The sequence below is a fragment of the Lolium rigidum genome, chromosome 1, assembly GCF_022539505.1.
Source record: "Lolium rigidum isolate FL_2022 chromosome 1, APGP_CSIRO_Lrig_0.1, whole genome shotgun sequence".
Classification (NCBI taxonomy): domain Eukaryota; kingdom Viridiplantae; phylum Streptophyta; class Magnoliopsida; order Poales; family Poaceae; genus Lolium; species Lolium rigidum.
The window spans coordinates 129751920-129764785 of NC_061508.1; the positions used below are offsets into that span (position 1 = coordinate 129751920).

General features: G+C 47.2%; 1 protein-coding gene across 1 annotated transcript; it reads right to left on the reverse strand.

Annotated features, from left to right (window-relative positions):
* Nucleotides 1-7641: 7641 nt before the first annotated feature.
* On the reverse strand, nt 7642-12000 carry LOC124682328 (DNA (cytosine-5)-methyltransferase 3B-like). Its single transcript, XM_047217039.1, has 9 exons — nt 11893-12000; nt 11738-11800; nt 10631-10769; nt 9906-9991; nt 9768-9810; nt 9107-9163; nt 8962-9019; nt 8089-8612; nt 7642-8016 (listed from the first exon to the last, which is right to left on the reverse strand). Exons 3-9 carry the CDS (start codon nt 10751-10753, stop codon nt 7885-7887), a joined length of 1023 nt encoding a protein of 340 aa, XP_047072995.1. The 5' UTR covers nt 10754-10769; nt 11738-11800; nt 11893-12000; the 3' UTR covers nt 7642-7884.
* Nucleotides 12001-12866: the final 866 nt, after the last annotated feature.

Here is a 12866-nt window from a genome sequence, read left to right on the forward strand (position 1 = left end):
ATTTACTTGTACGGATTATTTCATATGGATATTTGCTTATATATTCAACATCATGTATGCATTTTATATGCATCACTGTCAGACGGGGCCGTGGAAGAAGTGAGTGGTTAGGCGGCGCGATAGTGTAGTGTCCGCGCGGACGCATCCAAGATATATATTTGGTCGGTGTTTGCGTCATTAGAGGCAGATCGATCACTATGCGTCTGACGGATAGGTCCACATACAGACACATTTTTCGACTCACGTCCGTTTGCGTCGCTTGATGCCGTGAGCTCTCTACATGCATGGCTGACTCCATGAGATCCGTTAATGTCAGCACCGTTAATGTCTCCACAGTAACAATCTGCACACGTACCACCGTGTTTGCAGCTGCAACGGAATGAATGAGCTCACTGCTGTCGTCGCCACAACAATTGAGCTCACCGCTAAAATCCTGGGTCAAGTCAGGTCGTCGAGACAGACCTTGCAGAGAAGACCGGCTTGGACCGGTGAAAGGGTTGCCTTTGTTGTTGTCGCAAATCGCAAACTGTAATAAAAAGGTGTGGCGCGTACTCCCAAGCAGTGGTCGTCGAAATTCCTAGGGCTTTTTTGCTGCAGTAAAAATGCTGGATGGACTGATGGAGCCACAGCTTTTGTCACACTCCACCGATCAACCGAGACCTGGGACAAGTTACCGAGATCTGTGTAGCGTGTCCCCTCGCGACGCAGCAGCCAGGGGGCAACAGAGGAGACTGCGGCAGAGAAGGAAAAGAAAGTTGACAAGTTACAGGGGCAAAGAGGACATGTCGCACTTGATAGTTTGTACGCTGGCCGCTCGGCAACACCCTACGTTGAGTCCTGCTATACACACGATAATTTTTATCCGATACTCATACGATCCTACATGGCTGCGACTCTACCTCCCGCGAGGCAACACTGGAGGCGAACACAGTTCGGGTTTGGGCTGGGCTGAGAATTGGATAATGGGATCGGATCATCTCTCTTCTTCTGGTAGGCCTCACCTGCGAAATAATTTTCTTTTTTTACTTTGATTGACTTAGAGTAACCCTAGCAGACAACCATCCGGCGGTACCGCATAAGAGCGTCTCCAGACGCTTCAAACATCGGCGCGCTATATGTAGTTTGCACCGCGCTGTAAATAGATACTGCACGTTCGCGTGAAATTTGCCCCGCCAGAAATGTCATTTTGCCGCACGTGCTCGGGCGGGAAAAGTGCTCCTCCGCCGGGCGCGCCATTATGCAGCGCGCGGCGCGGCCCGACGGCTAGTTGGATCGTTTTCGTTCGAAATATAAATCAAACAAAACAAATAAAACACGAAAAATTACGAAATATATTGAAAGTTCGACATTAGCGACATTTTATTTAAACTACACTCGAAGTCTACTCCGAGTCCCAGTCGTAGTCCGAGGAGTGGGTGCTCGGAGTCGTCTCCGACACCAGCGTCAAAGTCCACTCGAAGGAGGAGGAGGAGGAGGAGGAGGAGGAGGAGGAGGAGGAGAGGACGATGGTGTACGACCCTGCGCCGTTTTTCTTCTCCTCCTCCTTCCTCGCCGCCTTCTCTGCCCTCGCCGCCTTCCTCTCCGCGGACTCCGCCCGGCGCTTGTCGCGGCTCGCCTTCTTCTTCGCCTTCGCTGCCGCCTTCTCCTCCTCCTTATGCGCGTACAAGGCTTCCGTGGCGGCGACGTCTTCAGGGAATTGGCGCGCCCACTCGAGGCGGAGGGCCTCGTCGCGCTCGGCGATGAGGAGGCGCTGCTCCAGCTCCCGTCGGTGGCGCTGCTGGTCGCGCGTGATGACCGGCGACGGGGGCGCCAGCTGCTCCGCCTGCTCCCGCGTCAAGACGTCATGAAAATTCATGGTCCGGCGGGAGCGGCTGAGGCGCCAGGCGACGGCGTCGTACGCCCGCGCCGCCTCGTGCGCCGTATCGAACGTGCCGAGGCGGATCCGCACGTCGCCGGAGCGGATTTCCGCGTCGAAGCGGCCGCTCGGCCGCGCCCGAACGCCATGGTAGCCGGAGGCGGAGCGGCGGCGCCGAGGCATCCTCGGACGGAGGCGCGCGGAGACGGAGCGTTGACGGGAGAGAGGTGGAGCGTTGGTGGGGAGAGAGAGAGGTGGGGAGAGAGACAGAGACGGAGCGGCGCGTGGAATGTTCACGCGGTTGGCGCGTTCGCGCGTGTCGCGTTTATAGTGCGCGCGGCAACTTTCTCGCGCGGAATAGCGCAAACGCGCGCGCGGGGGAGGAACGCCGCATGAAGGAGGACGCTGGGCCGCCCAGCTGGTAAGCTGGAGTGGAATCGTCACGCGTACATGTCGCCCGCGTCGAGTGAAATCCACGGCCCCGACGGCAAGTCGGCGGCGAGGCCGCCGGCCCCCTACGTAGCTAGATTTAGTCGTAGTACTGTTAAGAAAATGTAATATATTTTATTTTAATGAAAAACAAAATTATGTCCCTATGACATGTGGGTCAGGGAAGGACAACGGGAGGACGCGAGCGGCTAGCTCCTGGCGTTCGCGGCCACGCAAACGCAGACCAGATTTGAGCCGGCTTTAGATTGACCCAGATATCGCGACCATCCGTTTTAGGGATGGGTCCGCGCACCACGGTTTTCCATTTCAACCCATCCGAACACGCAGGCGGGATGGGTTGCCGCGTTGGAGATGGCCTAAACACTCGATTTGTGTATGGAGATTTTACCTACGGAAGCTCGATGCAAACTGGACTTGGGCATGGGGCATGGGGCAGAGAATTAAGTAGCAAGCTGTAAGTAGCAAGATGTAGTAATTGTCGTACAAATATCGGACAGGAATTGTCGTGTGTGAAGCAATTCCGAGGTTGCAAAGGCCTCTGTTTTTCTCGTCCGTAAAAGTGGATTCGCACTCGTCATTCAACGGAGTAAAAGCAGCGTGTCACGACTCAGGAATACAGTACTTTTTTATCTCAAAAAAAAGAATACAGTACTTTTCCCCCTGCTGCTGCATCTCTGTTTCTATGGACAGTTAGCAGGTTTAACAGCTCAAAGGTTTATTGCAGATTGGAACGACAGATAAAATCGGGAATAAATGCACCACTGGGTTGGCCAATGTATTCAGCTTCAACCGCGGACACAGAAGCTTCCGGAAGCCTGGGCAAACATATGTAATGATTAAGCATAAACTTTTTCTCGAAAATAATTTATCGGTACGAAGTTAACTACTACCTCCATTCCAAAGCTTGAGACTTATATAATTTTGAAAAGTCCACGTATAGTTTGATCAAACTTTTAAAAAATCTATCAATAAATATGATATTTTGCCCATATAAAATTATATTTTACGATTTTTGTTAAAAAACTTAGTTAAACTTGATATACTTTGATGTTTTAAAAATAATATAGGTCTTAAGCTGGGATGGAAGTAGTATAACCAAACAAGCGATTCTGACCTGTATTTAGTAAGTACATACCGCTCTTCTGAGAAACTACCCGCGGATCATATTTCTTCTTACTCACGCTTACCCTCCCCGCATGAATAGTGTCATGGGTCCACATTTGTTTACTTTCGACATAACTTTTTCAAATAATTTCTACAACGATTTTCGTAATTATTCCCAACAGCAATTTACCAGCTGAGATCGTCATCTTTTCATATTTTTTGACAGTGAAAATCTTCAACCTCGATAGTAATTTGATAATAATTTTCAAGGGTAGTTAAGTATCTTTTTTTCCTCGAAAATAATTTTTCTGTACAAATCTTCAGCTTCAACAATAGTTAGCTACGTTAACTATGTAAAGATAATTTTTTTGGGAGGCACTACTTATCTAATAGTAATTACCTGAGGGTTCACCAGTACTTTCGCAACTCTAATTTTTGAATGGTAACTAACAGTGGCAGAGCCTATTTTGAATTGCTAGGGGGCAAAATGAAATACATGAGTTTATGGGGGGAAAAATACCAAAAGATCCATAATTCCAGCTCTGCAAATAAATTCTTCAATGCATGTACAAATCATTGGGGGGGGGGGGAGCTGTAACTAATGACCTATGCATACACAACCGTTCAAGCTCAATGGTAGTTCGCGGCATCAGTTTCTCAACGGTGCATAATTCTTCGTTGGTAATTTGCCAACGGTATTTCTCCAACAGCACACGAATGGTAATTCTTTGATATTAGTTATTCCGCATCTCTACTTGAAAAACATTTTTTTTACCCTTGTCGACTCTCCTCCGGAAAATGACTCTTCTCCGGAAAAGATACTAATGCATGCTCTACAAAAAATGCTTTTCGTTTCTCAAACACATATTACTCCTTTCTTCTACATTGACTTAGAAAACAGGTACTCCAATATTCGTCGCCCCTTTTAATTCTTCAACCTCAAACGGTTCTACCATTTTTTTTCTATGCCCTACAATATCAATGGAAGCAAATTTCGGACCATGCTGCTACAATAGCACTTTTACGTTATTCCACACGATTCCACACCATCAGTTATATAATATCATTTTCTGCAAAATACAAGTACAAACGTAGACGCTTACACATACGCACATACACTCACTCCTATGAACGCAGACACACACATCCTACCCCTATGAGAACCTCCGAGAGACTGAGTCAAAGAAACTTCATTCGACGGGTCTTGAGATTGATGAAGTCACCACATGCATCTCGTTGTCGACGGGAACATCGCCTCCCACTGAAGAATATTCTGTCTTTAATGAGATGTCAAAATGTCAAATCTAGGATTTAAACTCCGATGGGTTGGGATGCCACTGCTCCCCTTTTTTTCGAGCGATGGCACTGCTCTCCTCACCATCCAACCATAGGTTAGTTTTTATACAATATTTTAATATTACATATATTATACTATTTCTACAATATTTCCACCAATGATCTAGATACTAAGGATGCGGAGACAACCTTCCTAGTAGTCTTCGACCCTTGGCCCTTAAACGGAGCACAGGAATTCCTCTGTGGCTGTGATACCATGAAGTGTTGCCGACAGGGTCTTTGGATGCGTACGTGTGTACGTGTAGGTAAGACAGAACAGTCTCACTGCACGGTCTCGCTGTCGCTGGGAATTTCCTCAGTAGAAGCAAGATCCATACCAGAATATACTGCTCAGTAGGAGCATCTCCACCGACGCGTTTTAAATAGTTGTCGGTAGAAGCATCGGCACTGTTGTATATAGGAATGTCGGCACTGCATCCTTTATTTGGAGATAATCTTCCCACGATGGCGCTCCCATACGGTAGCCCCTATTTTTTTTCTTTTTTTACAATGTTTTGGAACAACATATCAATCACATTTTATTCATACTATATTAAATTATTCATACAATCACACAAATAGAAATTAAATTATTCATACAATCAAACAGATGGAGATTAAATTATTCATACAATCAAACAAATAGAAATTAAATCATGCATTGTTGGCGGCTTCTCTCCTCGCCCACAAATGCATAGCTAGATCCGCTTGAGTTGAGCATGAACACCTGCATCTCGAATTTCATGATGCATGTGAAGAAAAGCGGTAAATTATTGGGGTACATGCTCTACCTCAGCAAAAGACTTTGATAATCAAATGGTTGATCATCATGCACAGATTCATCGCGCTCGCTCTCAATGATCATGTTATGCATGATCTCACGGGCGTTCGTCACCTCCCACGTCTAAGACTCAGACCAAGTGAGAGCTGGGTACATGACAACGGCGAAAAAACAGCCTAAAAACACGCTCAACATCCTTGCGAGCTGCTTTCTGGCATGTTGGAAAATAAGTGTCCATCTTCGAAGCCGGAGATGTGACTGTCTTCACAAATGTAGCATACGTCAGGTAGATACCATCAACTAAATAGTACCCCTTGGTGTATGCGTGGCTGTTTACTTCAAAGTTCACGGCAGGAGTTTGTCCCTCAGCTAACCTGAAAAACACCAGAGAGCGCTGCAGCATGTTGATATCATTGTTTATTCCTGCCATGCCAAAAAAGCATGCCAAATCCAGAGGTCATGATCCGCCACCCCTCAAGAATGACATTGCACTCACCAGTATGCCCTTGTAGATCCCCTGCCAAGAAAGAAGGCAATTCTTCCAGCCCTAATGCATATAGTCAATGCTTTCAAGCATCCCAGGAAACCCTCTTGCTGCATTTTTTTCCAAGATCCGAGTTGTATCATCTGCCCTTGGTGTTCTCAGTCTTTACCAAATGCCGCTATGATGGCTCGGCAAAACCTGTAGAGATTCTATGAACATGTCGACTCCGCCATCCGTAGGTAGTCATTGGATGTATCTGGAGGAGCTCCGTATGCAAGACAGCGCATTGCAGCAGTGCACTTCTGAATTAAGGTGAAACCCCACAAACCTGTTCAATCTTGCTTGGCCATGGAGTAGTCGTCGTACTCCCTGACGCCGTAGACAATCTTCATGAGCAGATCATTGTTCATCCTAAACCGGCGCCCAAATTCCTTCGGCGAATGAGTCGCGTCGTCGTTGAATTAGTCGGCGTCAAGCAGCATTGCACCGGCTTGACGATGCCGGTTGATGTTCCTCCTCTTGCCTGGCTTTGAGCCGCCACGCCGAGGCACGACGAAGAAAGGCTGGCGAAGCAAGCTCGTCGGAATCAGCTGCTGCTGTTGCCGCCGGACAACCTCAACGTTCTGCTCCTCTGTGAACAGTTGCACCATCATCTCGTCGTCGTTGTCCATCGCGGCAATCCGACGAACACCTTGCGGGCGGGGCGGTTGTGCGGCGATGGCGGTGAGCTTTGTTCCGGGCAAACAGTGGCCGCCGGTCGAGGGGGTGGCGGTCGTGTCGATGGACGGCTGTAGGCGGTGGTGTCTATTGCAAGCAGGGGGGCGCGACGGCGACGGTGGCGATCTAGAAGGGTGGGAGTTGGCTCGGGCGTGGGTAGGAGGTGGGGAATGTGGTGCGTCTGGCTACTAGGCGGAACCCACGCGCGTTTTCTGACGTGCCACGAGGCGCCGGCGCGCCCAATCCGTGCCCTCTACGAGGGGGCCAGGCATAGGGTTGCGGCGCTTCTATTGGGCTCGAAAACTAGCCGGCGTCTTCTGAGACGCACCGGTACAAGCCCAAAAACTACGCCGGCCCCAAAACGCTATCGGGACCGCTACGGAGCGCCTGCGGAGATGCTCTAAACATGTTGGCGTAATGGGTTAGCTCTGAAACCTACTACAATGGCCAAAAAACAACACTGGGTATGCATGCATGGCAACGCTGCTCTATGGGACACTGCATGTACTGTTCACTTTTTCGCAAATATCTTTGTCTTGAGTCAAACATTTTTAAGTTCGATCAAGCTTATAGAAAATAGAAGCAACCTATATGATGCCAAACTTGTATATTATGAAACTACATTTCAAAACAGGTTGAGTGATAGTGTCATAAATAATTAAATACTGCTACTTTTCCCTACAAAATAGGTTTTAAAAATTAAAATTTGATTTCAAACGAGAGTTAGAAATACACGAATTGACTTAAAACAAGAGCTAGAAGTGTACTCAATCGCGGACAGAGGAAGTATGTTGTACGACAAAAAAAAGATGACAAATGACATGTAGCATTCATCATTGAGCCATTCATTTCACCGTTTAAATGCCAACGGTTGACATGTACCGGTGGTGCTGGACGCCTGGACTGCTGGCAACAAACATGAATAATCCAAGGTCCCAACTCAGTAACTTACTTAGCACGAGCGGCGGTGACCAATCTCTGCTCATACAAAACTAACGGTGCACTTACGTAGCAGTTAAACTCGGCCAAGTTATTCCCTAAAGAATAGCAATTGGCGAGTACAGCTTAAACTAATAGATCCAGCACCATGCCTATGGGTTTCCATACATAACAGTAGTGGCGCTTACAATAAATAGCAGGTCCTAACGAGCATTGGAACTATCGGTGGGTGGCCGCAGCTAATCCCTTGAATGGAGATCCTGGTGGAGCGACCAGACCCAGCTTCTGCATGATCTTGATCTGGCGCGAGCTATGCTGCTCACGTCCCTCCATGGCTGCAACATCCCTGCTCTGGTGGAGTTCGGTCAAATTAGTGTATGAAGCTCACAGACATATTCAGAAGTATGGAGTATATCTACTTACAGGAGAAGAGTTGGAATTGTTAGGCTTGGTGTTCCCCTTTCTAGGTCGCTTTGCATCGTTGCTTGAATCAGCCTCCAGTCCACCGCCAGTTCGCTTGATGCTTCGTCCACCCTCTGTAGTACCATGAGCCACCATTCCTACGGTAGCATCACAGACTCGAAAGATCACATCATCTACAGAGGCGTGCTGCCTGGCTACAACGTCCCCCAGCAGCATGTCCCTAACCATAGCCTTTATCTCTCGGTCAGTTCCATCTACCGCTGAAACCTTCTTGCGCTGCCTTCGATTCACTGATGTAATGTCTCCTACTTCAGCTGCATCTTCACTTGCACTTGTATCGTGGAGTTGCGATGTGCTGTCCTCCGAAGCATCTGAATATTTCTTTGCACTGGTACGGCCTGATTGTCTTGCTCCTTCCTTCCTGACAACCGATGTTACTGCCTTACGACCCTTTTTATCTACAGAAGCTTGCTTCTGTGTCTTATCTCTTCCTTCAGCAGAGGCTTTCCTAACAGACGTCTTGGCTGTGGCCAAGAGCCAAGATGGGCAGACCATATGGAAATAATAAAAAATTAGATGCGTACCAATTAAAGCTAAATACATTCGTTTTATTGATGACAAGGAGAACTAAAACTTGATTCAGGGAATAAAACAGTACAGGTGACAATTTAGCAATATTGACACTGAAACTGCTCAATAGAACATGTCCTTAAATCTTACTACTATGAACAACATTGCAAACAGAAACATATCATTGTTGGCAATAGGGGGACAAAATGAATGATCAAATCATAGCCCACACTACACAAGGCCCACCATGTCCAATATACAGAACATATTAGATTCTTCATACGAAAACAAACAGAAATTCACCTTTTGTGCTGACAGGTTCGTCATCATCATCACTGGGCGAGCTAAGATGAGTAAGCTCCTGCATTTGTAAGATTAAACACGGACTTAAACAACCTCTTTCAAATTGTGACTTATAACAAACTCTATGCAAAGGTGATTGCCCTACCTTCTGAAGCACATGGTGGAATGCTTCCATGGCTGTCTTATTTTCTTCCTTCAGAATCTGCACACAATGAGCTCATATGAGAAATATTTGAAGTTCAGAATAATCAAGGATTTGATATCATTCATGAATGGGAAGACAAAAGCAACTAACTCTCTTGTAGGCTAAAAATAAGAACACTTCATACAACAGAATTATCTATAAAACTACTATAGCAGTACATAAGTGGTGACACAGGGCAAGTATTCAATTGATATGACCAGTTCAGTATAAATTTCAACGTAAAAAATTAATCAGACTAAAGAATAATTAGATCAGCAAAGTTGGTTTACGCGTACAATCACATATGTGTGAATTGCGCTACTGGTGCATTCTGCTAGTTAAAACGAATCATATTACAATTCAAAACAACTGTTAGAATTTCATCATCGACGCATGTTATATTTCCATAAGTTGTGGATAGATGTGCATCAATTCAGCAGTTTTGGTTATATCGGTATACAGAAGTTGAAAATCCAACTAAACCAAAAAGGACATAACGATTAAAGTTGTTAGTTATTTCCATATTTCAGCTGGTTTAAGCTTTTTATTAATTCAGTTCAGTCACTTGCTGCTCACTACTTAACAGCATCTTCATGAGTTATGGAATATACGATGTGCATACCATTTCAAATTCCATCTTAGACTTCCAAGGGTCAACATACAAGCTGAAAGCAAATAATGAGAACAATTAACCTTTATCGTAAAGATTATCACAACTAGAAAGAAGAGAAATGTTTAACATGTTAATAGTGCCCCTTACTATTGGCATGTGCCATACAATCGCACCAGGGCATCATGGATGGTCTTCTTCTTGGGCTTGTTACTAGCAGATGCTTCATCAATGACCTTGAATTCAGGAATACAATTGGGTATAAATATATGCATGGGAAGCTTAGGATCAAGAATATCAACAAGTAACAGTTGGCAAAAGTCTACAATGTTTTATCTTTGCATCATACAACTACAAAGGATGCAGTATTGGCACTTGACCAAAGTGTAAGTCTTACTCATATATGATTGATATAATTGCTCTATTACAGATACAACCATCTGCCCAGCGATAAACATTATGGTGGAGAGCATATGCACTGGCATCTACAAATGTAATGTGGAACCATACTCTATACATCTTCACCGCAATAAAGATGTTAATCCGTGGAAACAGTCCGCTCATCTTCTTCTCCCCTCTCTACTTGACAAACCATAATTGTGGCTGCGTGAAGACCCCAATAGATGTCCTCCTTATTACTAACTTCAGATTCAAAAAAAAAAACTTCCCAAAGTGAGGCTCCTCACAAACGACTCCTAGTTTTGCCCGAGGAGAAACTCACTCGAGAGCTGATATGAAACCAAGGGCGTGGCATTGAGTGTGGCACCAAAAAGGTTCAGCATGTTGGGGCAATCTAAAATGCTGATCCATGGCAAAGAAAAGGTATTCACCTAGTTTAAATAAGCAGTACATGGAAGGTGCATGCATCACCGTACCTGCGCTGGCCACCAAGAAGAGGTACCATGCTTAACCCATGTTATATCTCCTAAACGGAAATTCTGCCTTGGCTTAAGTTCTGAAAGTTCACCATAACTTTGCTCTGCAGTTTTCTTCACCATAATGACCAATTCAAACCTGAAACAGCACCAAACAAGAAATGATTAGCTAGTATAGACATTGGGCACTCTGACTTCTGGTTAGCTTGATGGAAAGCTGTTCGACCAACAGATCAACTTAAATCCACTATTATAGAAGACGGCCGCGTAGCTTGACTAAGTGTTAGGCTCCAGCAATCGCCTGCCTAGCACCTAACAGTGGCTGCACTTTGGGTTAATTAGGTAAATATGGTTATGATACTTTGATAAATAGGGTATGAGATAACAATACAGTTCCATCTCAGTGAATACCAAATTATTTCGGTTTCGCTAAATATCATAGTAACCAAGTTGACACAAATTTTGGATGACTTGACGACTAAGCATCACACAATTACACACACAAATCATTATAGAGTTTAAGAGTCAAAGTAATGGGCATCACTTGCAGCAAAGCGTGGCAGTGAGCAGGGGACAGCTGCACAGGCGCTAATTGATAGCTAGCAGGCACTGAACCATTCAGCACATTCAAAAAGCAAGTAAAACTGAGGGTTATCAGTAGAACTCAGTGAAAGTGTCAGTTTCGCAAGCATGCAAGGACATTCGAACTGCAAGTGAGCAATAGCATGGAGCGGCAGCTAGAACCGCCGGCCCGGTGCAGCGAGCAGCCAGCCAGCAGGTACCAGCGACAAGGAAGCAACAACATTGTCGAAAAAAAAAACAGGTTATGTCCACAGCCGGCCCACGAGCACCAGCGGTTTTGCTTGCCTGCTCGTGGCAGTGTGCGCCGTGCAGCGCGCCGGAGGTGGGCGGTCGCTTCGCCGGTCGGGGACTCGGGGCAGGGGAACGCCATAACGGGGAAGGGAGGGGCGAGATGCGTTCTGGCCGGCCGGGGAAAAGGAGCGGCGCCGCAGTCGCGCCTAGGGTTAGGGCTAGGAGGGGCCGCGCGTCGGAGCCATGGAGGGGAACTGGAGATGTGTGAAGAAGAGCGAGAAAATGGAGGACTACCTCTCTGGAAGCCGCCGCCTTGAATCGCCGTCGGTCGCCGGGCTGGAGGGGGCCGCGCGGTTTCTGCAGCGAAAAAGAGGGAGCGGGTTGATGCGGCGAACAGAGGGGGTGCGGCGCGGACGAAAAATGCAGATAGGATGGAGGGAGGGAAGCACCTGGCTGCAGGATGTCGCCTGCTCGCCGGAGTCGCCGGAGGTCTGAAGCAGGCAGCTCCCTGGCGAGGCTGCAGCAGCCAAGAACACGGCGGAGGAGGAAGGTCCGGTCGAGCGTGGAGCGACGAACTGAAGAGAGCTCGGGTTAGAGCATCTCCAGCAGATCCCTGAGTAAAATAACAGCTCTTTTTCAATTTCCTGCCCGGAAAGAAAAATACAGGCTTGGAAAAAAAGCTCCCTACATTACCTCCCCTCCTTTCCCGCTCATTTGCCGTCACCGCCACCGATCTACCTCCCTACTTGGTCTCCGCGGTCGCCACCTCCCGGATTTGACCCCATGGACCCCTCTCAGCTTTTTCGCGCCGCTGGCCAGGTCGCGAGGCCTCAACCGCCACCTCTCGTGGCTCCGGCAGTGCGCGTGGGTGGCCCGCCGCCCGCTGCCGCTAGGGTTGCAGGGCGGCGTCCCGCGTAGTCCCGCAAAACTGGAACTAAGCCAACGTCTATCATTAGTTTTGGCCGAGGAAGTACATAAAGGCTGGGTATGCCAGAAGAAAATCCGTCGTGCATCGCATCCCGCATTGCAGCCCTAGCCGCCGCCTTCGTCCTCAAGAGGAAGCACATGGGCACCCACCTCGTCGTTGCTGGTGTTGCCTCGGCCGCCGTCGCGCCGATGCTCGTCTGAAAGGGTCGTATGCCGCACCTAGAGGGGAGGTGATTATGTGCTAACCAATTTTTAGTTTTTTTCCAATTTAGGCTTGACACAAAGGTAAATTCTCTAGATATGCAACTATGTGAATTTACCTATATGTCAAGATATACAACTAAGCAATATATAGCTAAATAAGATATAATAGAGCAATCAAGGATAGAGGTAACCGAGAGTGGAGCATGCAGCGACCCAAAGATGATTCCCGTAGTTCCTTCCGTTTGAGGGGAAGTACGTCTACGTTTGGAGGAGTGTGGTCGCCATGAAGGCC

Coding starts and splice junctions, on each gene's coding strand:
- LOC124682328 (XM_047217039.1), bottom strand. CDS start 10,753: ATGGTGAAGAAAACTGCAGAGCAAAGTTATGGTGAACTTTCAGAACTT. Junction 9,020..9,106: donor TCCACCATGTGCTTCAGAAG/GTAGGGCAATCA, acceptor TTACAAATGCAG/GAGCTTACTCATCTTAGCTC. Junction 8,017..8,088: donor ACAATTCCAACTCTTCTCCT/GTAAGTAGATAT, acceptor GAACTCCACCAG/AGCAGGGATGTTGCAGCCAT.